This window comes from Mustela lutreola, chromosome 1, assembly GCF_030435805.1.
Source record: "Mustela lutreola isolate mMusLut2 chromosome 1, mMusLut2.pri, whole genome shotgun sequence".
NCBI lineage: Eukaryota > Metazoa > Chordata > Mammalia > Carnivora > Mustelidae > Mustela > Mustela lutreola.
In genome coordinates this window covers 63,954,479-63,980,957 of record NC_081290.1, presented here as the reverse complement: position 1 = coordinate 63,980,957, position 26,479 = coordinate 63,954,479, and the positions used below count along the sequence as shown (strand labels likewise).

Sequence of the window (26,479 nt, the reverse complement as noted above, 5' to 3'; positions counted from 1 at the left end):
ACCCCACACGTCCATTCTCTTTAGAACATACTGGGAGAGCCAGTAGAACGTAATCTAAGGGTCCCTGGGACAAACCCCTCGTCCCAGTCATTGGAGAGGGGATGCAGCGAAGGCACCAAACTTCCCAGAAAGGCCAAGTTGTTTTGCAAGTCTGAGAGCTGGATTTCATGAAACCATCGGGAGCACCCATCTGTTCTTGACAGGGCCCAGCCTGTGCATCTTAGGCCCACGCTCTGTGAATTTCTATTAATTAGAAGAAAACCACATTCTGCTCTCAGATTTCTTTCCTAACAAGGGGGAGGCCTCACCAGCTGCGAGGCGCATTGATTCTGCCCTTGCACCGGCCTCTCTGGCCTCTCCCAGCAGAGTGGCTCAGGCCCCTCCTCCCTGCTCACCCCCAGGCTAAGAGCACAAGGAAGAGATGAACTTTGCAAGTCATCAGATTCCCAGGGTAACTGCTTTCGATGAAGGGTGCACTGCCATGCCCAAGGAAGGGAGTGTGAGAAGCCTCTGAGCTCTGGGCTCCTGCAAAAATGAGCCTGATATTTAGTAGAGCTGCACCTTCATCAGCCACTGTAGCATGTGAAATGGTTCCTTAATGATGCTCAGGCCCTGGGTCCAGAAAACCCCCCTCAGATGATCTCAGGGAAAGACTCAGAGGTCCATCCAGTTGTTACATGTAAGGGTGTTTATGATCACCCCAATTATAGCAGCCAAATTTAGAATGCCTTGAGCATTCAGCATTCCTTAGAACGTATGCTCACTGTGATGTTTTCAACATTATTTCATAATATGGAAAAATGCTCCTGACATGGCACTGAGCAAGAAAAGCAGAATACCAAAGATATAGATGGTCTGTTAATTGTTCTTTAGAGAAAATCTATGTGTGTGTCTTTTTGTGTCTATATATGCTTGCCTGTGTGTGTATATGGACATTATTAAAAAATAAGACTTTAGAACCCAGAACCACTGGGGCTAGGGGCATTGCTACTATTCAACACCCCTGCTGAATACAACACCGCCTCTCCTTCACATCTTTCTGCCTTCCTGGAAATTCGCCATGACATCCGTATGAAACCCGCTCATGTCTGAGCCCCAAAAGAGTGAGAGACCATTTTGTACTAATTTAAGAAAAAGCATTTGGGGGAAAATGTACTATCCTCTGCTTTATATAAATGGAGGATGCTTTAATGTAATAAGTATCTAGTAATTGGATTTGAACCTGAAATTCCATTCATTATACCTTTTTTTAGCAGAGTGGTGACCGAAATCGATGGAGACAGATTCTGGAACGCCCTGCCATTTTGCATATTTTTGAAAAGATGTGCAAAAAGATATATATATATCGGAATATATATATATCTGAAAATCACATTCAGAATGTTATTCTGTGATTCTCCAGACCCTCCCAACACTGCCCCCCCCCCCAAAAAAAAACCCAGGATGGGCCACAGGCTCACATGTGCTCATGCATACAGGCATTGCAAAAAGACTGGAAAAAAATGTGTGGATAATAGCAGTGATTATTCTGGCTAATAGGGTTTGGGGTGACTTCTGTTCCTTTATTTTCTAAAATCTTTGACTTGAGAAAAAAATGTAAGCCAGAAGAAAAAAATTAAGAAGGAAAACATGTCCTTTTATTTGCTAAGGCAAATTACTTAGAAGCTAAGCTAAGCATTTCCATCGGATGGGTGATTTCCACAGCTGCGGGACCCAGAGGCAGACCCCCCGACAGAGGACCTGAGGGTTCGCGTGGGGCAGCTCCAGCACCGGGTGTTGACCCTACAGTGCCAACTCAGAGACCAGACATCCGCCCACCGCCAGCTACAGGAGGCACTTGGGGAAGCCGCCCGCCTCCGGGAGCAGCTCCAGGGCCAGGTAGGCTGGAGCCCCACTTCCTTTCCCGCCCGTAAATGAAATGGGCCCACACTCTAGGAAGCTTTTTGGGTTTTTTTGTTTGTTTGTTTTGTATTGTCTTTTAAGATTTTTAAAATTTATTTGAGAGAGTGAGTGAGCATGGGCGGTGGGAGGGAGAGGGAGAAGCGGACTCCTCGCTGAGCAGGGAGCGGGATGTGGGGCTCAATCTCAGGTCCCTGATGTGGGGCTCAATCTCAGGTCCCTAAGATCATGACCTCACCTGACTCAGGCATCCCTCTGGGAAGTTTTGAGGACTTGAATCAGGCCAGATCTCACCATTCCCAGCAGTTTGGTAGTATTTGTGAGATTTCCAAAGTAAAGATCAGTATGGGGAAGGAAGTGAGACCTGTAATCCCTCCACAAGCTAATGTCTGCTCTATCTGAAACTAATATACATGGGTTTTTCTAGAAAGTCTAACTGGTTTTCACATCTTACATAATAAAAGCCCTTCCTCTGTAGTAGTGAAGTGAGAGCAATTTTATAAGAGCAGAGAGATCCTTGACAATGTGAAAGGTTCATTATCTTATCTGTTATGATGGAGATACGAACTTTCATGGTTGATGAAATTACTCAGAACTAAGCACATACACACACACACACACACACACAGGACAAGCAGAACTGAGAAATCTGAGTAGGATTGGTAGATTGTTCCAATATAATTGACACTATAGGGTTGTAATATATTATAATTTTATAAAATGTTCCCCTTGGGGAAAACAGGGCATAGGATACAAGGGATTTCTTTGTCTTATTTCTCATGACTGGATGTAGATCTATAATTATCTCATTTTTTAAAAAATGTAAAACAACAACAAAAAAGTCCTTCCTCACTTTGACCCCAACCCCTTCTGAGCACCAGTATTTTATTTTAACCCTATGTATTCACATTCGGTGAATGTGTGAATGTGTAGACATACATGAAATTATACCACAAAAAATAATCCACGTCTTGATTTTTTTCATTTAAAGTTTAAAAAAAAAAAGATTAAAAAGATTTTATTTGTTTGTTTATTTGACAGAAAGAGAGGGAAAGAGATAACAAGAGAGCATGGGTGGGGAAGAGAGGGAGAAGCAGGCTCCCTGCTGAGCGGGGAGCATGACATGGAGCCCCATCTCAGGACTCTGACATCATGACCTGAGCCAAAAGCAGATGCCTGAGTGAGCCACCCAGGCACCCTGTTCGTTTCCTCATTTAATAGAAAATCTTGGTGCTATTTCCATATTAACACATACAAAGGACCTCATTTAAAAAAAAAATCCATTATTATTTTTTCGTAAGGCCAAACCATAACTTAATCAATTCTTTGTTTATGGAAATCCACATTGTTTCTGTTTCTTTGCTTTACAAACAAAGCTTAGTGAGTGTTTCTGTATCTCTTGACTTGGGATATGTTTCTGCTACATATTCAAGGGGTAAAATTCTAGCAAAGTAATTACTGGGTCAAAGGAGAGGTATGCAGTTAACTTTGATACAGAAGGGCAAGTAACCCTCCAAAGTCAGCGCTCATTTATGCTTCCGCCAGGAATAAATGAGTGTATGTGTTCACCCACACTTGTTACCCAGAATGTTATCACTTCTGTGTTTTTGACAATCTGATGGATGAAAAACACACCATCAACATTGTGACGTCATCTCTGGCTCCTTTCCCGTGCGTTCTTTGTATAACCAGATACACTATACTTAGAGTTTCATGTCTGTTGCCTCCTAAACCTTGGGCCCAGTATTTTTTTTGCCTGTGCAGTAATCTATTGGGTGGAAGTGACTTTCATTCACCTGTTGTTGGATCTGTGATTATTACCATTAATATATATATTCCTGTTTATATGCAAGAGCTCAGAGAACTGGGATTACTGGCCCAGAGTGGGGTCGTGATGGTTCTTAATCCATATTACAGAAAGCCTTCCCAGCGCTGATACCACTTCCAAAGCCCAGGCAGTGAACAGGGAATGTTCCTCGCTGTTCCCTCCTTGTGTATGTAGCAAGGAAGCTAGTAGGACTTTTTTTCTCCTGTCACTGATCTGTGAAGCATATACTTCCATTTGCATATGCAGGAACTTTTTACCATATCTAGTATCTTTTATAGTCTGTTTTTCATAGTTTTCAATGTTTTTTTTCTTCCTGCTCTTCAGTTTGGGTGTTTTTTTCTAACCCATCTTCCAGTGAATACTCTTCAGGAAGTCAGATTTACTCATAAACTCATTATTTTTGTTCTTAATTTTAGGTATTGTGTTTTACAGTCCTAGAATTTCCCTTTAGTTCTATTTTTTTAAAGATTGTATTTATTTATTTGAGAGAGAGAGTGAGAGAGAGAAAGCGCAAGCGGGAGGTGGGGGCGGGTAGCAGCAGAGGGAAAGGGAGAAGCTGATGTCCCCCAAGTAGGGAACATGATGATTCCAGGACCCCGAGTTATGACCTGAGCCAAAGGCAGACGCTTAACCGACTGAGCCACCCAGAAGCCCCTCTGTTTGTGTCTTTCTAATTTTTATTTTATTTTAGCTGTTTTCCTGTTTTGTTTTGTTTTTGAAAGAGAGAGAGAGCACAAGCAGGAGGGAGGAGTGAGGCAGAGGGAGAAGGAAGGGGAGAATCAGACTCTTTTTTGAGCACAGAGCCTGACACAGGGCTCAGTCCCTGAGATCTCCTGAGATCAGGACCTGAGCCAAAATCAAGAGTCAGACACTTAACTCACGGGGCCACCCAGGCACTCCCCCTAGACCCTGGCCATTGGGTTCTTTTTTGCTAGCTTTCCATTCTCTGATGAAATTCTTGTCATAGGACAATGGGGCACTTCAACCTTGAGGTTGGTCTCCGATAGCTCTGTTCTTCAGTCCCATCAGCATGGACAGATGCCCCAGACTCTCCACGAGCACAGGGACCTTCACACCCTTCTGTGTGGGATTGAGCATCTCAGCAGGCATGAGGTGCTGGCTCCGTGTGCTTTGCTTTGTCTTTCTCCAGTGGCCGATGGTGTTGAGCATCTTTTCACAGGCTTCCTGGTCATTCATCTATCTTCCACTGGACAAACGACCATTCAGTTCTTTTGTCCATTTTGCAATTGGGTGGTTTATTTCTTTGTTGTTGAGATGAAGAGTCTGTATATGTTCTAGATACGAGTCCCGTATTAGATATGTGGCTGGCAAATATTCCCTCCCATCTGTTGTCTTTTCATTTTCTTCTCATTCACTTTTTCCTTGCAAACGCCCCAGCACACAGGGCGCAGCCACATTCACACTGTTGCCTAAAACGACGGAGGCAGGAGGTTGACTCCAAGCCTGCAAATGTTACTGAGTGTCTTTTGAATAGAAGACTGTCTGCTTGGAGCTGGCATTTTACACTTTGAATACATTCCAAAAGGTACGCCAAAAGAGCCATATAGGAATGTTTGTGAAGCCTTGTTTGGAAAGCAAAGAAACAGTATACACTTTCCTAAAGCATGGGTTCAATAGGTTACCTTTCAGCCTTATGCTGAAATAATATGCAAGATTTTAAGTGGATGTGATCAGTTTGTATGTATTGACATAGAAATAACACCTGGACTGTAAATTCAGTGACAAAACTGAGACGTAAAACATTCGAATAGTGTCATTTCCTAGGTATGTATACGTACGTTGGCATTCTGGTCGTGAATAGGCAGGGTTGAGACCTGCGTGAGAGATCAGAAGAGGTTGGCAAGAGGAAGAAGGATTTTTATTTGTGTCGTTTTCTTGTTCTGACTACAAAGGGAACAAGAGGGGGAAGGAGAAGGACTTCAAGACCAGCTGTCTTATTCTCTCTTAGGATTTGGTGGGTCAGCAATTGAGACGGGACTTGGCTGGGCAGTTGTGCTCCACCGAGCATCAGTGGGGATGACTCACTGGCATTCAGCGGGGTGTGGGGCCCGGCTGGAAGGTCCAGAGCTTCTTCACTGACATGCGCACACCAGACAGTAATAACGGTTCACATTCCGTGAGCGTTAAGCGGGTATTCTAAGCACTTTATAGGAAACGATTTACAGCATCCTTGCTATAATCCTCACTCATTGGGTAGACGCTAATATTACTCCCACTTTACAGATGAGAAGACCGAGGCAGAGAGAGAAGTGATTTGTACAAGGTCACAGTTCTAGCGAGGGGCTGAGCCAGTATTGGGACCCAGGGTGTTGGGCTCGGATACCAGGAGGTTTAAAAACACGGCACCAGAAGACTCTGGCATTTCTGCAAGGTATATCTGGGAACACTTCCTGCCTAAATGAAGAGGCAACAGAGGTGGTCCCACAGCCACCGTCTGGCAGAGCTCAGAGCATCCTTCCTCCTCTGGTCTTGCAAAGCCGGGGATAGGAAAGGTCCCTGCGCCTCACTGACTAGCCCATGTGGGAAAAGAGGGGAGTAGAGCCAACCTCTCTGAGCCCAGCTTGCCTGGGGAGATGCTGGTGGTGTAAATGGCAGGGGGGTGTGTGGAGGACACAGCCTTCTCACACATGTTGGTTCTCTTTCAGCTTGATGAGCTTCAGAAAAAGCAACATGAGGCCAATTTCGCTGTGGCTCCTTTAAAGGTACTATGTCTGTGAGATCAGTATGAAATGTCTCTTCTAAACAAACAGAGTTCATATTTCCCCATTCTAGATCTTCAGTCCATCTTTATTATTTAAAAAAAAACACATACACACATGGGAAAGAAGAGAAATATCACCCCCAAATTCCCATTCAAGTCTAGAGTTTTCGTGTATTTTCTTCTGATATACTTTACATGTGTCTGAGATCCCACCACATCTGTGGTGTCTGTGTCCTGCTTTTCCTGCTGGAGAATAATCCAGGAAGGCTGTCCTTGTCTGTCCCAAGCCCCGAATCAGCTGTTCGTGCTGGAGAACGAAACACCAAATGCTGTAGTTCATAAAGCTGCCGGGGCCCTTGCTCCATCCATGGTCAGGTCTGTCTGTCCGTCTTCCCCTCTCCCGCCCTCTTTTGCCTTCTTATATATAAATATTATGATGCACACGTTTTATTAGAAGGGTTTTCCCTACAGAGCCTGACATGTCTTTAGGACAGATTCCCAGAAGTAGCCCTCATGGCCCAAATGTTCTTTGCCATTCGGATGTGTCATTTGCTGGAAACCTCTGATATGGCACCCGAATTTGGGAAGGGCACCTGGAGGGCCTGCCCTTTTCTGTCCAGTCTCTGGGTGGGGTACAGAGGGGGCCCTGGCCCCACTGACTTACCAGCCCCACCCATGCTGGGTCCTTGGTTTCCTTAGATGTTAACTCAGAATTGTGAGCCACGCCATCCGTCAAGCCCTTCTCCCTCCCAGTGCTCCCACATCTGTCAGAGGCTCGGGTCTACTACGGTTGTGATGTGGCGTGACATTCATTCCCACTCAAAGCTTGTTCTGACACCCCATGGATGTCAGCAGTGGAAACAGCAACCCTAACGCCCTATGAAAATGTGAAGCTTCTGCGCTCCGCCCCCACCTTTTTTTAATCATTTCCTTGTACCTTTTACTTAAACAAAGACCATAATCCTTTGTAAACTACGAAGGCTGCCTTATGCCAGGGACTCCACACAGTTTGTTCTAAGGTCTATGAGCAACATGGCAGGAAAGGGGCACGTGAGCCCCACTTTACAGATGGGGAAAACTGAGGCTCACAAGGGAAGTGACCTGCCCATAGTCACACAGAGCTACTTGGTAGCAGAGCCATGATTTGAATGCAGTTCTGTCTGAGGCCAAAGGCTCCCCTCAGCCACATGGTCCCTCTGGGAGGTCATGAAGAGCCCAGTAAAGTCACTGTCACCACGAACAAGGCCTTGTAGGGGGAGCTGCAGTTACTATGTTCAGCTGATGCAGGCCAAATGCACGAGGCCCTGATGTTTTGGGGTGGTGTGGTCCAGGGGACCTGGGGAGCCCCACCCAAGGGTGCTGAGACCCCCAACCTCCATACTGCCCTCTTGCCAGTATGGGGCACCTAAGGACCACTGCCTGGGGGATGTGCCCAAGCCTCAGGGCAGGAAGTCCTGGCAGGAAAGCATCATCACCTCCTCTTCTGATGGAGCAGAGCACACCCCAGAAGGGACAGAGACTCACTTGGGGCCAGTCTTGAATGACGAGAGTCTGTAACCCCCTCCAGACATGTACAGATGTGGGAGGTCATTTCATGGAAGGGTCACTCACTCATACCATCCATGTAACAAATCCTTCCCAAGGGCCATGCTGTCCCCAGTGATGGCCCAGCGATGGCCCAGGGATCCAGGGCAGTGTCACCCCGACCTCAAGGAGCTCCCAAGCTATGTGGGAGACAGACCTACAAGTATAATATCAACTGTTGGGATAGAAGGAGCTGGGAGCCAGACAGAGAGGGACACCAGCCCCTTCTATCCTGGTGCCCTAAATGATGCCCATCGTACAGATGAGCAAGTCAAGGTCTAGAGAGAAGCTTGGTCATAGCTGGTCAGTGACGGAGTCCACACTCTTGAACCCCTGATCCTGAACTCCATATCCAGAGAGCAGTGGGGGAGTCCCAGGGAGTGCAACAGTGTGGTGACTTTTTTCAAAGCAGTTTCTGGCTTGTGGGCACAGGAGGAATTGCAGGGAGAGGGTTGAGCCCAGGCTGTGCTGGGGAATGCAGAGCAGGAATGTGTTGCCCCAAGCCCAGCCCAACCGCTCAGCCCCAGAGGGTGTCCTGCATTGGTGGACCTACCTGGCTATGTCTCCACTCCCACCCTTTCAGGCCAAGCTGGCTTCCCTGGTCCAGAAGTGCCGGGAGAGGAACCACCTGATCACACACCTGCTTCAGGAGCTGCGCAGACACGGGCTGGAGGACCAGCTGCTCTCTGAGATGGCACAGACCATGGTGGACGACGTGGCGCTGGCCGAGTATGCAGCCACCTTCCCGGCTTCGGGGCTCTCTGAGGTAGTTCTACAGACACCGCTGTCCCTCTTCTGGTGGGAGCTGTGGGGCCATGAGTTTCCTGCCCACCTGCCTGAGCTGAACTGTTCCTCATTCCCTCTGCCCACTGATCCCACCCAGAACGCGCCCAAGACTCCTGCTCCGTGGTGTCACCTATGCTCCCAGCGGGTGCAGGAGGCTGATCTGGGTGTCCTTACCCTTAAAGGCCTCACAGCCCGAGGCCGGGGACAGACACACAAATAGCGTCAGTTCAGGGTCCTGCATGAACTGGGTGGTTTCTTCCACCAGGTGGTGCTTTCATGTGTGCCCCAGGGCCTTAGCACTCACCACTTTCCCTGGCAGGATTCTGGTCTGTCCCGCAGCCTTCAAGACACAGCTCAAGCGTGACCTTGTCCAGGGATACTTCCCTGGGTCCCGCTGAACACAGAGGTCACCACATCCTCTGCCCTCTGTGGCATGTCAGAGGGAGTTTCCCCTGCTGTTGTAGGAGCTTTGCCAGCTCTTCTTCAGCAACTTCATAACCATCTCTGGCTTCCTAGTGCCTGGACCAGAGAAGCTGCTCAGGGAATACTTGTGCATGAATGAAATCAGGAGCTAACTGAATGAGGATCTCCTCTCCTAACTGCCATCCGAAGAGGAAATTGAGGTTCTGAGAGGTTGGAAGGCTCACTCAAGGTCACGCTGCCCCCAGGCAGTGTGCATGGTCATTGATGCCAGTTCTCACCCAGGTCAGGCTCTGAACAGCAGCACCTGGGGTCTCTGTGCCTGGTACAGTGGGTGCTCAGCTGAGGCTGTCCCCCATCCCCCTCACATACAGGCAGGCACACAACCTCATTCCTGGGGACCAGCCAGCAACACCCCAACAAACGCAGCTCCTGCTGTAGACATAGCCGGCCCTGATTTCCACGCTCCCCCTAGGCAACTTAACACCAGCTCTGTTCCTCCACTCCTTGGCCCTTCCCAGCCCAGCTCTGCAAGTCCCACCTTCTCTGTCCCTTCTGTTCCCTGGCAGCCGTCAGAGGCCCCCCTCGTCCCAGCCAGCCACAGTACAGCCCAGGAAGTGAAGTCCTGGAGACTCAGGGCCACATGGTGACTTGGTTCAGAACCAGAATTTGAGTCCAGAGTCCCAGACTCGCAGTCCTGTGCTCATCTCTTTGCACGAATGCTCAAGTCTCTTCAGAGCCAGCATAGGGCTGAGGAAAGAAGTCAGCGGCTTATTGAGATACTTGGCACAGTCTCTGTGTTGACCAAAGCAGGAGGAAAAGCAGAGTTCCAGGGTATGGGATGTAGTAGGTGTCACATGCGAGGGCCAGCTGGCTATGTGCTGAGGGGACCTCATAGTGGTGGGAGCCCCACCCTCCAACAGCTACTTTGAAACGTAGAACTGAAATGTTCTCTGGGATCGGATAGGCTGACTTACAATGACCAAATTCATAGAGACTGATGTATAAACCTGACCACTAATTTATCAGTTTCCTGTGAGAACTAGAACCATATGCAGGCTGATATACTGGATGGATGGATGAAAAAAAAAATGTCAGCATGTATTTCTTCCCTGAAATGGTGGAGTTGTCTGGAATTTCATTCATTCATTCCTCTGTTCATTTGTTAGTCATTAAACGTTTACAATCAGAATCTCCTTCTGGAGACTGGGATGAGAACAAGGAGAATTAATGGTACCATCAGCCTGCATCATTTATTTCCTATAAGGATGTGCTCCCAGGACCTCGACATGCCTCCTGCTGGGCCAGGGTGTCTCCCCAAGACCTGTTGAAGGCCATGGCTACTTAAAAGCTTCTACTGTTCTGATGTGGCTTTGAATCTGCCCTGACTCATTTTGCATTACTTTACAATTCTGCTTTCCAAGAACACCCCCCATTTTCATTACTGGGTGGGGTAGTGGGGCGTCTCACTGTTTCATGTACAAACAACAAAATCCACAGATACCTAGCACCCACTGCCATGCCCCAGGCCTGGTACCAAGTGCTGGGCAGAAGCAGTGAAGCGGGCAGACCATTACATGCTCCGAGCCTCAGTTTTGCCTTCTGTAAATTGGGAACAGTACAGCCTATGTGCCAGAGTTGACCTGAAGACAGATAATCTGTTAAACACCCCATGCAGGGGATTCCACTGGGTAGGAACCTGGTCCTCGCATGGGCGGCTGTCAAGAGGGCACACCCTGGAGTCAGGAAGCTCCACCACTGCCTGGCTGTATGGCCTTGGTGGGGGGACGGTAAGGTGTACCCCTTACGGTGCATGGACACTTCCCCCTGTGCTTCGTGGAGCTCACTCAGGGGGTCCTCCTGCAGGGAAGGAACCTCATCACCCCTTACCCAGTTAGGAAAACTGAGGCTCAGAGGTTCTAAGTCTGGCTCAAAGACACACATCTCTGGGTAGTTTTCTAGCTTGGGCTTCTCGGTGTGAAGCAGCTTGGCTGAGTCGAGCTGGCCTTTGACCCCAGCAGGGGGCTTCTGGGCCCAGCCACTGCAATGACATGGGAAGGGCAGTGTAGTGGGTGCACATGCGTTATTGGGGATCTGGGCCGCAGCTTGGGGTTGGGCTCATCCCATGTCCTCAGGGAATTGGTCCCTCATGTTGCTGGATGGCCAGCCCCCAGGGTGCAGCCTCTAGGCAGTGACATGTCTAAGAACCCAAGGGTGGTGCTCCAGGCTGGCTGGAGGTGCTGGGCGCTGAGGGGAGCAGGAGTGGGAGACTGGAGTGGGTGGGAGATCACCTGTACTTCATTTCTGAGTAAGCGAGGAGCCAGCGTCGGTGTCGGAGCAAGGTCCTTGTGCTTCTGGATGGTGGATGCCACAGGCACGTGGGCTGTGGGTGCCACGCAGGCTGTGCACGTGGCAGCTCATTTAGTTCAACAGTCGGTGACTTGGGCCGTGAGAACTGAGGGCCAGACAGCTGAGCAGGGCCTTGGGAGGGCACCGAGGCCCTTGAGGGGGTGGTGGCAGTTCCTCCTGCTGGGCAGCTAGGCAGGATGTGGGCTTTGCGGACACCAACTCTCATTTCAGAGAACACAGGTGGAATTTCTGATGCTGGTTGTGGACCCTGCCTTGCAGCCTGGGAGCCCTGCCCAGCTGGCTGGGGAGTCATGGGTGGGCTCAGGGGGATTTACTGGAGCAGAGGGAGCACTGAGGCTGGGCATCGGGGCCGTCTGATGTGCCAAGGGTGGCCTTGTGGAAACATCCCTGGGAGGGGCTGGACCCTGGAGACTCAGGTTGTCTGGCCCCTGCCTGGGGAAGGAGACCCACCCTGACCCCAGACATCCAAGGGAGGATGGGCTGCCATTCGTTTATTCACTGGGCATGGTGATGACAGCCAAGACTCAGCCCTCCCTGGCACTAGCATGTTCTATGGATTAGCTCACTTCATCCTCTCAAAGCCTGCTTTATCAGTGGGGAAGCAAGGCCCAGGGCAGTCAAAGAGCTGGGCAGGGTCACACGTGGGGCCAGCAGGCTGGGGTACATTGCTATGTCTGTCTACTCTCCTGCTCTTGGAGGAGGGGCTCACACCTGCAGCAGGTCCTTCAGGTCAGTATGCACCGCCTGTCGAGTTGATTTCCTCACACTGGTGGGGCGGGTGATGGATGGGAAGCCTTGGCCCTCTGAGCACCTGTGCCTTTTCCTCGGGGCTATGTGTAAGTCTCAGTTAACTGGGGCAGCTATAACAGAATCTGATAGGGGGGGGGCTCTCACAGTTTTGGAGCCTGGAATTCAGAGCTGAAAGTGCAGGCGTGGACAGGGACTGGTCAGGGGGGTGGGGGCGTCATCTGGACTGTAGCCTCAAGAAGATGGAGGTCACTAGGGCAAGAGGCAAGGGAGCTGCTTGTTTCCCTTCCTCTTGCCCTGCTTGTTCCTCTTCCTTCCACCTTCTGGAAAAAGCTTGCTTTCCTCTGGGTATTGTCAATGAGCTCTATATATGGGCGTTCAGAAATGGATGTCACCTTAAAAAGAAGCAGTGAGACTTGGAGTCCTGAACTCCCCTAATTCATTAAATCAACGACCCCAGGCTTGGGCCTCTAAGGATCCAGGCAATTATTTTCTCTTTTGCTTTTTATGAAGTTTAGAACATTACCCCAAAAGTTTTCATGGAGAGAGAGGCAGGGGGAGCGGAGCACATAGGGTGCATTTTTGTACCCTGAGTGGGCGGGTGAGTGGAACATTCAGTAGCCATCCATTCTCACTGTATTCCAACAAAACCCCACACCGGACATAGTAGTGTGTCCATTCTACAGATGGACACAGCAAGGCTCTCGAGTTCCACTAACTTGGCCAAGATCCTGGGCTTGGTGAGAGGCAGAACCAGGATTCAGCCTGAGAGTGCCTGGCTCTCAGCCTCCCCGGGCTGGTGGGAAACATGAGGAGTGGGGAGCAGGGGAGGGTCTCTAGAACCCTAATCACATGCTGAATACAGTGCCACGTGGAAGCCAGTGGGACGGGTCTGAGGCTGCTCTGGATATGAAGGTCAAGGAAACCTCATTCTCATGTTGAAGGAGTTTACATCGAATGAGACACACTCTAAAACTGGGAGCAAGGGGAAGCATGCATTTGGAGCACTGGCAGTGAGCAGAGGAGAGACACTTGATGGGGAAGAGGCTTCCTGGAGGAGGAGACACACACGTCAGGCTTGGAAGGATATAGAGGGTTTGGGATAGTTGGAAGGACAGAGTGAAGGTGCTTGAGGCCCGGAGATCTGCATGCAGGAGGGCACAGAGGTGTGAACAGTGAAGGTGCTGGAAGACACAGTGTTTCCAGGGGTGTAAGTGCCAAGCACTAAGAGGAGACAGCGAGCGTGCACAGTACAGAAGACTCCAGTAAGTGTGGTGTGGGTTATGGTCCAGCCATAGTCTGTGCCCTTGGGCATTAGTCCCTGGACTCATCAATCCCCCTTAGAGGTGACAAATGGCCCAGTTGTCACAGCACAGCACATGGAGGGGCCAGTGAGTAAACTCTGCCAGGTAGAGTCAGGGAAGCCTTCATACAGCAGGGGACATTAGAATGAGGTCGTGACACTCACATAGAAGGTCACCAAAGAAAGAGAGGGAGAGAGAGGGCAAGCGCTGGGGTCCTCAGGCAGGTGCCCAGCCTATGTGACTGCTTGGTGGACATGGTATTGGGGGAAAGAAGGTATCCCAGTGACACGGCATACAGGGCCCTTGGTTCACAAGAAACAGCCAGAAGGAGGCACGCTTTGGGCCGCTGGTCTGAAATCTGACCCACCTTGAAGGCCAGCACTGATCTTGTGGAACCAGTCAGGGGTTGCCTGGCCAACTAGCCAAGCTGCTATTGCCACCTCACCTCTTATCAGCCCCGTGTGGTCATGGGATCCAGGAGGGTCACCACTCAGTCGATGGGGTGGTGCAGGGGACTCAGGTTCAAGCCTGACCTGAATTTCTGGGCGCCTAAGCCTGGGATCCCAGGGGGTCGCTCAGCAATCAGTTTGTGCAAGGTGTTGGCGGGACCTCTTGGAGAAAGAGTATTTTTCTTGGAAACTCTGCCATCCAGCTGCCCTCCTTTTTTCCACTTTCAACAGCACTTTCTAAAACACATTAATCACAGGCTCTGTTTGGAGAATTAATTCGGGTATAGGAAATGCAATCGTTTTCCTGCACCTGTCTTCCCTTAGAGCGAATCCCCCTCCTTTGTGGGTCACAGGGAGAGGAGGGTTGGGTGGATCTGGCCAGACAATGTGTTTTCTGCAGGGAGGGGTGAGCGGCCTGCTTCATTCCAGTCACGGCCACCTGCGTGAGGCTTTTTCTCCTGAGCCGTTCAGAATAACTGCTGAGATGTCTTTTCTTCCAGACCAGCCACCAACCGGATATTGAGCCCGAGAAGGCAGCTGCTGTAAGAGGTCAGTGCGATACTCAATTAGGACTGTGTGCTCTGACACGGTCCCAGTCAGCAGGATGATCTGACAGGTGGGCCAGGGTCCAGTGTGGACCCTGAAGAATGGGAGCCCGCTTTCTCCCCCCTCTCCTTCCCCACTTGGCCCTGCGTTCTCACTTCATGATATAAGCGGAACACAAGAGGAAAAATACCACCTCTGCAGAAGTGGCCCAGTTCCTCAACCCTGTAGTTTCACTCCTGGAAATTCATCCTAAGTGACTAATTCTCTGTGTGGAAAAGTTCAGTGGACAGGTGTATTCATGCCAGCGCGTTTCTAATAATGAAAAACTGGTGGTGGTCGGGGGAGGCGTTCTCCAGCATTGTTAATTAGCCCGTAGACTCTGCAAAATATTGATCACTAAAATCATGCCGCTAAGCATCGTGTGATACCATAGAAATGATGATATTCTCCGTATTTTTAAAAGGGAGGGAGTGAAATGTTTGGGATGGTTGCACAGATAAAGCTGGATAAGCACATCTTATGGGCTTATAAGTGGATGATTGGCAACTTATATTAGTAGATAAACTCAAATTCTAATGGCGGTTACTTAGAAAGATGGTAACAGGGTGATTGCTTGTGTTCTGTTATTTTTACTATGAAAAAGGAAATTAAGATGCTACCTGGGGAAGGCAGAATTTCCCTGGTTAAGCGCAGTGTGCTTCCAACATGGGGGAAGGGAGGCCATCAAAGGATTTGTTTACGTTTATGTTCATACCGGGGGCTCAGTAGGTACTAGGAGAAAGTCTGGAGGGTGTTGACTTTAGGCAGCTGCTCACCTAACAATTCCCTTACTGTACTTACAGCTGTGTAATCTTGGATGAGTTAATTAAGCTCTCTGAGCCCCAGAGTCTTATCTTCTAAAGAAGGATGATAGGACCTTTCTCAGGACTGTCTAGGGCCTGACCCAAAAAGAGAGATATTGCTCTGTCTTTGTCTGGTCAGGCTGGGCCTGTCCTCCTGTACCTTCCCCTCCTATCCTTGCAGTCTGAGTGGACATCTCTTTTCACAGCTGGAAGAACATAAATTCCATTTGGTCCTGTATCTGCCACTATTTTATACCAGTGCCCTTCCTTTTCTGGGCTCAGCTTCCTCACCTTTAAAAGAAGGAGATGTGATAGATTGATTGGGTTACCTGTGCATTCAACATTTCTGGAAGGCTGCCATGTACCAGACCCCCACTAAGTGTTGCAGGGTTCACAAAGATGGGTTGGCTTGCAGAGGTGGTGGTCCCTGTGTTGGATGAGCTGGCAGCTGGGAGGGAAAGCTGAGACAGGCAGTCAGTTTTCTAGGATGCCCATCACCATGGTGGGACCATCAGGGAGGTATGAATGAAGCATGTGAGGGTTCGAGGAAACGCAAGAGGGCCTCTGCCATGGGATTTGGGGAGCTTGGAATGACAGAGACTGGGAAAGGTTATTCCAAGGCTCAGGAACTTGCTGATTTTTAAAATAGATTTCTGGATTGAGGCTTAACTGAGAATACTCTCTTCTAGCTCAGAAATACCACCTGAATCCCAAAATGGACAGTGTCCTCATCCAAAGACCTCTGCATTCAGAGTCCTGGCCTGTTCCCAAGGCTGAGTGGCCAGCACAGACGGCTCGACTGCATTCTCTGAAGGTGAGAGCACATCAGTCATCTAATTTCTTAGATCAGCTTTTTTATTAAAAATATAACACACATATGGAAAAGGACTCAACTTGTAAGTATACAGATCAATGAACTATCATGGAGTAATACCCAAAAAGCCATTATGTGGTTGAAAGCTGGAAAATGCCCAGCCCCACAGAGAGAGACCCCTTGATCTCCCCTCCCAGTCTCTGTCTATTGTTTCTTTTTTTAATTTGTGGGTTTGGTCAAGTCCCGTGTTCTGTGCCTGGTTATTTTTCATCGAGTGCTGGACATCATGTATGAAAAGTTAAAGACATCATTTGAGGTTCTTCTTGATACTGTCTTCCTCCAGAAAGGATTTCCTTTTGCTTGTGACGGGTATGATGCCAGGACAGAGACCATTCTTCATGTCACAACTGGTTCAGAGATGAGTTTCAGAATTTGCAAGGTCTGCTTTCTTTCCTGTTCACTCTTACTCCTTGGGCATAGCCTTTTGGGGGTCCCGACCAGAAGCCTGTGGTGTTTATCAGCATCTTTCATCCTTGGCCCTTGTCAGTCCCATAAGGCTCTCAAAAGCTCCACTTAGCCTTCTGCCTCTCAACCACTGGCTCTGCCCTCACCGGAGGGAAATACACGGCCATGCCCCCTACTCCTGGATTGTCTCCTTATTTTCCATTTTAGTCCCCCAGATCCTGACCATCTCGGTAGCTCTTGAATGGTTTAAATAGATGCCGAGTAATATTCCATCCTGTTTTTCCAGTACTTACTGGAAGTTCAGTCCAAATTGTCTTAACCAGTTCTAGCCAGAGGAGTCCTCTCTTTTCCCAGACAAGACGTATTTTAGTTGTGAGGTGTGGAGTCTGACAGGCCTGAGTTCAAACCCCAGCTGTTGTTTGGTGTGATGGTGGGCGGAATACTTAACGGGTCTGTGTTGACACCTCCTTGTCTGTAACATGAGGGTAATACGCTTACTGCTAGTATGAGCACAAAATCAGGGAAGCAGGGCAGAATATGTGTCTGAATAAGAGAGATGCTCAAGAGGAAAGAAAAAAACACCAGCCATGACTCAGGAGGCAACCAATCTTATTCTTAGCATTTTATCTCAGCCTATTATTGGTTTCTTTCTACTGGCCCTTCCTATGGCTTTTCTCCTGCCTCCATAATATTATTGATTTTTTTGTCTAAAACCTGGAGAGAAGGACACCTGGGTGGCTCAGTCAGTGAAGCATCTGTCTTCGACTCAGGTCTTGATCTCAGGGTCTTGGGATGGAACCCCACTCTCTGCTCAGTGGGGAGTCTGCTTCTCACTCTCCCTCTGCCCCTTCCCCAAACTTGTGCTTTCTCTCTCTCAAATAAGTAAAACCCTTTTTTAAAAAAAGATTTTATTTATTTATTTGTCAGAGAGAGAGAGAGAGAGAGAGGCAGACGGAGGGAGAAGCAGGCTCCCGACTGAGCAAGGAGCTCAATGCTAGACTCAATCCCAAGACCCTGGGATCATGACCTGAGCTGAAAGCAGATGCTTAACTGACTGTGCCACCCAGGCATCCCAATAAATAAAACCTTCAAAAAAATAAAAATAAAACCTGGAGACAGTATTTCTCTCGGAATTGTTGAGACAGGTCAGCAAAATCGTGCACACTGTTCTGCTCGGTGTAAGAAGAGCATTCAATAAATGCTAGCTACTGTTACTGACCTTCTTAAACCTTTTCTTTCTTTTTTTTTTCTGACTGGTGACTTTCATTTTAAGTTCCTCATCTATAGGTTTATTACCTAGGAATGAAAACTTTCTTTCCAGCTCTGGTCTTTTTCTCGGAAAATTACTCTGACTTTTGATCTTTGGCCTGGCTTGTCCCAAGCAGGTCAGAGGCATTCTAGACAAAGGGAACAGTGCCCACCAAACCAAAGATAGAGAGGTTGGGGGAACTGTGAGCCATTAAATGTAGCTGTAGCACAGAGTAAGGCATAGAGAGGAGTCTAGGAGAACCCAGTGATGATGTGGATGAGAACAACGATGGGAAAGAAAACCCCCACTCTTGCCTCTTCAATGCTTGCTTACTATGTACAATGCACTGGCTTTGCCAGTCCTCATGAAGGGCTTACAAAATAGGAATCCGCATTAGCTCCCTTTACCTATGAGAAAAGGTGAGGAGCAGAGGGGGTAAACAGCCCACCCCAGACCACACAGTTAGCAAGTGGCAGATCTGAGGTCCCATCCAGGCAGCTGGTCCTGGAGCTGGTGGGACCAGATCAAGTGGGGTCTTCCCTGGGGAGATGGGAGCAGTCCCTCCTGCCCCCAGTGCAGCCCAGTCTGGAGTTCAGTGAGGAGAAACCCCTCCAAGGTGTGCTTTAGGTGGTGCTGGCTGGAGACTGACAGCGGTCCTCTTAAGGAAGTAGTCAGAGCAGAAATGGAGTGAATGAATGGGTGAAAAGCACGCCTCAACACTCGCATGGTTCCAGGAGTCTCCATTGCTTTTTGACTTTCTTCAAAGTCATCACCACGCACTTGGGATGCCACTGGATGAAAACCCTTCCTTGGTTGGACAGAATTTCAAGCCCACAGGACATTTTTATGCCTTTGCTTCGAGTTGACAGAACGTTGATGTTGACATTTCTGTTCCCATGCTTTACCCAGCACCTGACCATGGCAGGCCTTCATGAATAATTGGAGAGAGGGACTGGGTGGCTTTTTCTCTGGAAGGTCACAGAGGCCACTTGCCCTCACCCCCAGCACTGCAATCTTAATCCCCACACCCCCAGTTCAGGTGTAGTTCTGCTCAGTTGTAAAGGACGTCAAGGAACAGAGCCCTCTGCCTTGCAGAAAAGCAGATTGCAAGCTGTGGATATGGGCTGGCTCCGGGTAAGAGCTTCCTGTGGGGGAAAATGCATTTGTTAGGTAATTACACTGGGGGATCAGTGACCTGTCAGCAAAATGAGGTCATTTTTGAAGGACAGTAACTAAATTTATCACATGTCAAAATTCTATTATTTTATGGTTGAGCTCAAATCCAGGAAAAAAAAAAAAAGCAGCGAGGAACCTAAAATTGCACAAAAATATCCTGAGAAGGCTGTGGTAAACCTTTGGCGATTGAAGAAATATTTGTCCCTATGTCACATCACCGTGATCCTGTCACTTGGCCACTGAAGAGCCTTCAGCCATCCTGTATTTAGCAGCAGACTGTAGTGGTGAACGTGTGGACTCGGGAGATACCCTGTGGCTTGGGCTCCAATACTGATTTTTGTCTCCTATTGACTGTGTGGTCCTAAGCAAGTCACTTAACCTCTCTGCGCCTCTGTTTCTTCATCTGTGTAATGGGATAATAATATTAGTTACCTCTCTGGGTTCAAGACTGAATGAATCAATACATATACATTGCTCAGCATGATACCTGGCTCATCACAGGGGCTCAGTAAATGTTCACCATTGTAGGTTGAGCCGTATGAAATATTATATGCCCCTTTCCTACAAAATCTGTGTTTTCATAAGGTTTAAACTATTCTTATTATGATGACAAGTCCAGATTCCTTAAGTCTCTGTTTGCATTCCATGAGTGCATTACTCCACACGGAATGACCCTCGGTTTTTAACACTTCAGAATCCCACTCCTTCCCTCAAAGTCTGGCTCAGATACCACCTCCTCCAGGAAGGCTTCCTACTTCTCAGTGTGCAGTGGGTGCTTCTTTCCTGGGGGAAGTTCCCCTGGCAGCTGTGTGGGCTGCTCTTCCAGGTCCATCTCTGCAGAGGACCTGCCTGGAAGTCTGTCTGCTTGCCCCCGCCCCCCGGGTGGGGAGCATTGTGGGGGAAGGGCTGGTCCAGGCAGGGCCCACAGGGCGGTGCTCAGTGACCCTTACCCCCTCTCCTTTCTTGCTTTGCCTTTCTCTCAGCCAGCTTCCATGGGTGATGCTGAGAGGGCGCTGAGCATGCACCATGGCCCACTGGTCACTGGTCCCCGCCTTGGGGTCACTGGAGAAGTTTGCTCCATTCTGCCTGTCTGACCAGTGAAGCACAGACCCACGAGTCTATCCACTGGAGGACTGAACAAGGATGGAAGTAGGACTTGTACTGCTGAGCACGGGGGTCCTTCCTTCCTGTCATTTGCAAGGATGGCATGTTATAAAGATGATGCTGGGCATGAAGGGCTGAGAAACTGCTGGGGGAGCTCCAGGAAGTGTGAGGTTTTGAGGTCGGGTGGCTTGGGTTTGGGCATTGAGCCAGTCATGCCAAAGCTACGTAGATGAGGTTGGCATCTCGTTGATGCCAATTTCCTTCTGATGGGATGGTCACCCTCTCTCGACCCTGCGAACCAGAAACCGTAGAACAGACACCTGCTCTATGGGGACAGCCATAAGCGATTGTCTTGGCAGACGCCTGCTGGATGACGTAGTGGGAGCCACCCCCCAGCCCTTGGCTCCTCCCCCGCGGCACCATGAAGATGTGGTGTGCCTCGCTGAACTGTCATGGAAGGAAGTGAGCGATGCAGGAGGAGCCCTAGTGGGAGGCGCAGAAAGTGACCTATAATGTTCCTTATCATTGCCCTCTCTTCCCTGGATGAATGTGGGATTGGGGGCTTTTATGAACACATAGAAACAGAGACCATTTCATTCTGCTCTTGCCTCCAGCTGCCCCTGCCCTCAGGGTGGATGCCTGCTCCTGGCGTGTGCCCGGCTGCAGACCCTGCCGAGCCAGCGCTCCCCTCACAGTCCCTGAAAGAAGAAGGTGGACCCTCCTGTCCCGTCCCCCAAGCCGATGGCCTCCTGCCACCCTCTGAGCTCCTGAGTCCTGCGAGGATCCTGGCTTTCCACAAAGAGCTTCGGCAAAGCATTTGCAGCAATTCCCAGGTCCATAAATCACCTCTAGAGTTATAAATTTAATAGAACCACTCAAGCTCTGGGGCCGTTTCATAGACTCCATAAATATTTGAAGCCGAACCTTCAGACACTGCTTTAAGAAATTGGTAGCAATCAAAACCCTCATTCAGTGGCAAGTGGTTTTGCCTTTGGCTTGGGGGGGGTCTGTTGGTTGTCAGAGCTTGGAGAAATACTGGACTGTGCTCGCACATTCTGAGGGCTCTGGCTTGGGCTAATGTTAAGGCAACAAAGAGAATATTTACTATACCCAAACCTATTGAATGATGGGTCCGATGGTTCTCCACTGGGCATGATTTTCCCCAAAGAGGGAAAAATTTGGCAATGTCCAGAGACATTTTTTTTTAAAGATTTATTTATTTATTTATTTGACAGACAGAGATTACAAATAGACAGAGAGGCAGTCAGAGAGAGAGGAGGAAGCAGGCTCCCTGCTGAGCAGAGAGCCCGATGTGGGACTCGATCCCAGGACCCCGAGACCATGACCCGAGCCGAAGGCAGCGGCCCAACCCACTGAGCCACCCAGGCGCCCCCAGAGACATTTTTTGATGTCTTAATGGAGAGGTGCTCCTGGCTTCTAGTGGACAGGGCCAGATATGGTGTCACAAGTCCCACGATACACAAGACAGCATCCTACAACAGAGATTGTCCCACCCAATGTCAATGGTGCCGGGGTTGGGAAGCCCAGACTGGTCCCATAGCTCCTAACATTGCCAGCCACAGAGAACCACCCTCATGCCCCACCGCCGTTGTTTTAAAAGATTTTTGTCTACTAACAGAAATTCTTGACTTAAGTAATTATATATTTGAAATTTTAGAACATTAAAACCAACCAGAACTTTCTAATAAGCCCAATCATTCAACAGACACTTGATGTCTAAAAGGTCAGGGTTACCTTCCTAGTGCTGTTCCCTTCCGGAAGCTGTGGTCACTGAGAGATGAGGAAGGAGACCTAGGATGCCCAGGGTAGCAGTCAAAGCATGAAGATTTTATTTTAATGTAGTTTAACTTTTACATTGAAAAGTACAGAGTTCCCCCATACCCTTCAGCTGGCTTTCTGTAATGTCATCATCTTTTATACCTAACCACACCACAGGGACAGAAACAAATGATTTATTTGGCGGGAAACTGGGGAAGCCATTGATACGTATGAAAACCAGGGCGATCAAGCCATTGTCAGCAGGCTGAGCTGCTACCCTCTTGATTAGCCCAATAGGCTGGAAATAGGTGATCACAGCCATACCCCTGCCCTTGGACTGATTTGCCAGCAGACCTACCCAACCATTTGTTCAGTGAGCATTCAGTGGGAACGGCCCTGCAAGGGTCCTTGGGAGGCACTAGGAAGCAGAAACAAAGAAGATGCAGTCCATCTCTGTCCTCCAGGACCTCCAGGCAGTCCTGCCGCCCCAACACCAGTGCTCAAGGAACCCCAATGTGGGAAAACACTGTTGTCATCTCGCTGGGTCAACCACCACTACCGCCCTGGGGATCTCCAGTGGTCACTAATGGTGTGAGACCTCCTCCAATGTTGCCTTTCCTGCCTTTATCTGGGGACAACGCCATCAGCTTTGAGCATCAGGAATGTGATGAGGAGAGGATCCAATTGGTGAAGCTGGGGCCCAGCCGGCTGCACCGCCCTGCTAAGCTGCCCCATCCAGGGGTGAACCGTCTCCAGGGTCAGGTGCGCTGTGTCCTGTCACTGGAAAGCTCCCTGCCCACCCCCCCCCACTTTGGCTCATATTCAGGGCCTCAGCAGAGAGCCGACTGGGGGAGCCCAGGACCGGAAGCCAGGGCGATCTTTGCAGCCTAACATGGTGATTCCATCATAAATCATTTTCCGAAGCCAGAAACTACTTACTCATCCGGTGAGGTGCCTGGGGCTGGCACTTCGGGTCCCCTCAAGCTGGGTCATGGCTTCGTGCTGTGATCCCCTGGGGGCACTTTTGCAATGGCAGATGGATGATTCGGGCATTTTCTTGGCCTCAGCCACAGACCCCAGCCCTGGGACAGGGACACCTCTGCAGTCTGGTCTGATGTCCCTGGGCATGGAGACTTGACCTGCTCGGGAGGCTGAGCAGGATCTGGCAGGAACTGGGTGTGCCTGGAGCTGGCATCAGCCACTCTCAACCCCCCACACCAGAACACCACCGTGAGGGACCTGACGCCTCTGGAGAGAAGCCAGGAGGGCCAGCACCGACTGCTGCGGAAGAAAATTTGTCAGACGGGCTGTCAGTGAACGACAACGGTGGCTGGCCAGGCTCTGCAGCGGGGAAGCCCCGACCCAGGCGAGGTAATGCACATCCCCGCCTCCCCCCTACTACTGTGAAAGGGCCCCACCTGGGCTTTTAAGTAAATCAGATGAGAAGGTTGGCCTGGCCTGTGGCCAAGCAGCAGAAAATGTTAAGTGCAGTGTGTCTGCCTGCTGCCTGATTCATTGCCCTGCTCTCTTGGGAGGCATTTTACTCGAGTCACAGAGGTTCTGCTCAACAGATAACTTCCCCGGGCAGCTGCTGGGGCAGGTGAAGGGCTGGGAGCTGGGTCACAGGGGTCACATTCCAGGTTCCCATCCTCCAGGCCCCCAGCGGACAGACCTGCAGATTGCCCGAGACTGCATGGCACAGGCCAGGTGAAGGGTGCAGCAGGGAGAAGGCAGGGTTGCAGGCCACAGAGCTGTGGCTGACCAGCAAAGGGTCAGTGAGGAGTTCCTAGAGGAGGTGGCAATTGCAACGGGTCCTGGGGGATGAGCAGGGGTCCGCCAAGGAGGAGGGATTGCAGACCCAGGCAGCCACATGTGCCAAGGCCTGGGGTGGGGTCAGGGGTAGGAAATGGAGTGGACATACTTGCCTTCTCTAATCCTGGGATGGAAGGTGCCAGAAAGAAGGTGCTGCCTTTTTGCAACCCTACCGTGACTATCTTGTTTCCTTAGGTGTGTTAGTATGAGTAAGACATTGTTGTTCTTCAAAATTTGGAAGGGGCGGAAGTGTGCACAGTGCAGATTTCTTCCTTGTCCCCAGTTCCCACCTACAGAGGCAAACAGCTCCCAGTTTTTTAGGAACCCATCCAGAGACGCTGACAAACTGTCAGCAGGAGCCTCAGGCAGAGACGTAGGTTCCATTTCATATGTCTTGGTGATCATTCTGAATCACAACATACATCTCTCATTCATTGTTGTTTTTTTTTTTAAGATTTTTATTTATTTGTCAGAGACAGAGGGAGAGAGAGTGAGCGAGCACAGGCAGACAGAGAGGCAGGCAGAGGCAGAGGGAGAAGCAGGCTCCCTGCCGAGCAAGGAGCCCGATGTGGGACTCGATCCCAGGACCCTGGGATCATGACCCGAGCCGAAGGCAGCTGCTTAACCAACTGAGCCACCCAGGCGTCCCTCTCATTCATTGCTTTAAATGGTTGTGTTGTTTCCCATCGTGCGGTTCCTACCAGTCCTCTTGGTGGACATTTGCCTTGTTTCTGATCGTTTGCTATTATAACTGGTATGGTCATGAAAATGCATATACATGCACCTCTTTGCACATGTGTGAGTCCCTCTGAAGGTAAATTCCTGGAGGAGGAATTGATGCCTCGAAGCAGAGAAGCTGTGGTCGTTTTGAGAGCCCTGGTCAGCCCTGCTCCCCACTCAACCCAGTGGTCCCACCTACAATGCTGGGAGGGGTGGGTGGTGGGGAGGGTCCTGGTTGCCCACAGCCCTGCGCTCACTCTGTGTTCTTTCTACCTCTGAGTCCCTTGAGTGTGCCCGTTGTGGTTGGAGATGGTGAACTAGACAGAGGGGGGCCCTGCTCTCACTGGGGATCTCCGGAGTGGGGAGATGGGGGTTCATAAGCAGGTGTTTGCTTCCCAACCCCGGTGAGGGATGGTCCGGATTTCTGTCTCACAGCCTGGGCAGGATGTGATGGGTGGTGTGAGTGCCCTTGGTGAGGGGGAGGGATCAGGCCACCAGGGACAGATGGCGACAGGACTCTGGGGAGTCGGAGGCCGAGGAGGAGCAGAGAAGAAGGTGGCATTTGGGCTGAGCCTCAAAGGGGGATATAGTCCCAAGGGCAGAGGTGGCAGCCAGGTGGGCCCAGCAAGAAGGGACCTAGGGCTTCAGAGCGATGCTCTGTGCTGGGCACCGCACATGGTGGCTGACACCCCCAGCTACCAAGGCAAAAGCCCCCAGCTGGGGCCTAAGATTCCAGAGGCAGCTTCTGCTGAAGACACTGCATTCACTGCCCAGCTCCACCGCTCCCAGCCCCTGAAGGCTTGGTTTCCTCCTGTAAAAAGGAAGTGATATCACCTAACATCGGATCACCTAGCTGGGGTCTCACCAGGGGTCTGGGGTCTGTGATGAGCGCTCTGCCTGTGCTGCTCCCAGCCCCTACGTGCCCCTCTTTCCCTCCTCCTAATGCTGGTAGACAGGAAGCCCAGGAGCCCAGTGCATGCCCTGCCCCAGCTCACTTCTCTGGGCCAAAGTTTTCTGACCTGTTAAATGGGGATGCCTGCCTCCCAGGGAGGGTCTGAGGGGCGAGTGGTTCATTTACCGGGACCACTGGAAACAGGCCCTGGGACACTGTGGGGGCTGCGGAAATGCGGCCACTGTTTTATCTCTGTGTGCGTGATCTTTGAAAACCAGACTGAAAACAGAGTCCCTCTGGGCGGGGTGATGGGGAGACAGCAGGAGAAAGGGCCACCTGGTGACGTGGCTCAGCTGGTGCCCAGGAGGGGAAACTGATGGAGGAGAGCAGGTAGCAAGAGAGCCTGGAATAGAGTCACACTGCGCGTTCCTCCCTGAACCCAGGCCTGGGGGAGGCAGCCCAACCTCAGGCGCTGGCCTGTAGCCCCTCAGGGATCCAGCCCAGGACCCCTCTAGCTTGCCCCCACTCTGCTGCAGCCCCAGGGTCTCCAAGATACCCAGGGGTCCTGCCTCCCAGCCTTTACCCTCTGGTCCACTGTGTCTGCCAGCCATCCTTGGGAACAGCTACATGGCAGATCTGGGATGGCTCTGGCAGTCTGCTCTTTGCTCTCTGTATGACCTTGAGCAAGTTTAGCCCCTCTAGGCCTCAGCGTTCTTATCTGTAAAATGGGAACACATAAAGGAGGCAATTTAGTGAGGCATAAAGCGCAGAGCCCCTCGATGGGTAAACTGATTATTTCTGTTGTTAAATTTTTCACCTGCAAAAGTCAGGGGACATCAACTTTCCCATTGCCAGGAGTCAGACAGAACATAGAGCGGCCCCTGTGGCTCCAGTCCGATGCTGTGTCTCTGAACTTTTTCACTGTCCAGCCTGAGAGGGAGGAGGGGTTTTACACCTACTTTGTGACTGAG

General features: G+C 50.2%; 1 protein-coding gene across 1 annotated transcript in view; it reads left to right on the top strand.

The window, feature by feature from the left end:
• Positions 1-21,586, top strand: part of C1H4orf50 (chromosome 1 C4orf50 homolog) — a 50,987-nt gene extending 29,401 nt beyond the window's left edge. Inside the window, exons 9-14 of the mRNA XM_059165641.1 lie at positions 1,705-1,878; positions 6,394-6,450; positions 8,617-8,799; positions 14,610-14,658; positions 16,187-16,311; positions 20,920-21,586. Of these exons, the coding sequence (XP_059021624.1) occupies positions 1,705-1,878; positions 6,394-6,450; positions 8,617-8,799; positions 14,610-14,658; positions 16,187-16,311; positions 20,920-21,165 (834 nt within the window). The 3' untranslated portion in view covers positions 21,166-21,586. The remainder of the gene's footprint in view (positions 1-1,704; positions 1,879-6,393; positions 6,451-8,616; positions 8,800-14,609; positions 14,659-16,186; positions 16,312-20,919) is intronic.
• Positions 21,587-26,479: the final 4,893 nt, after the last annotated feature.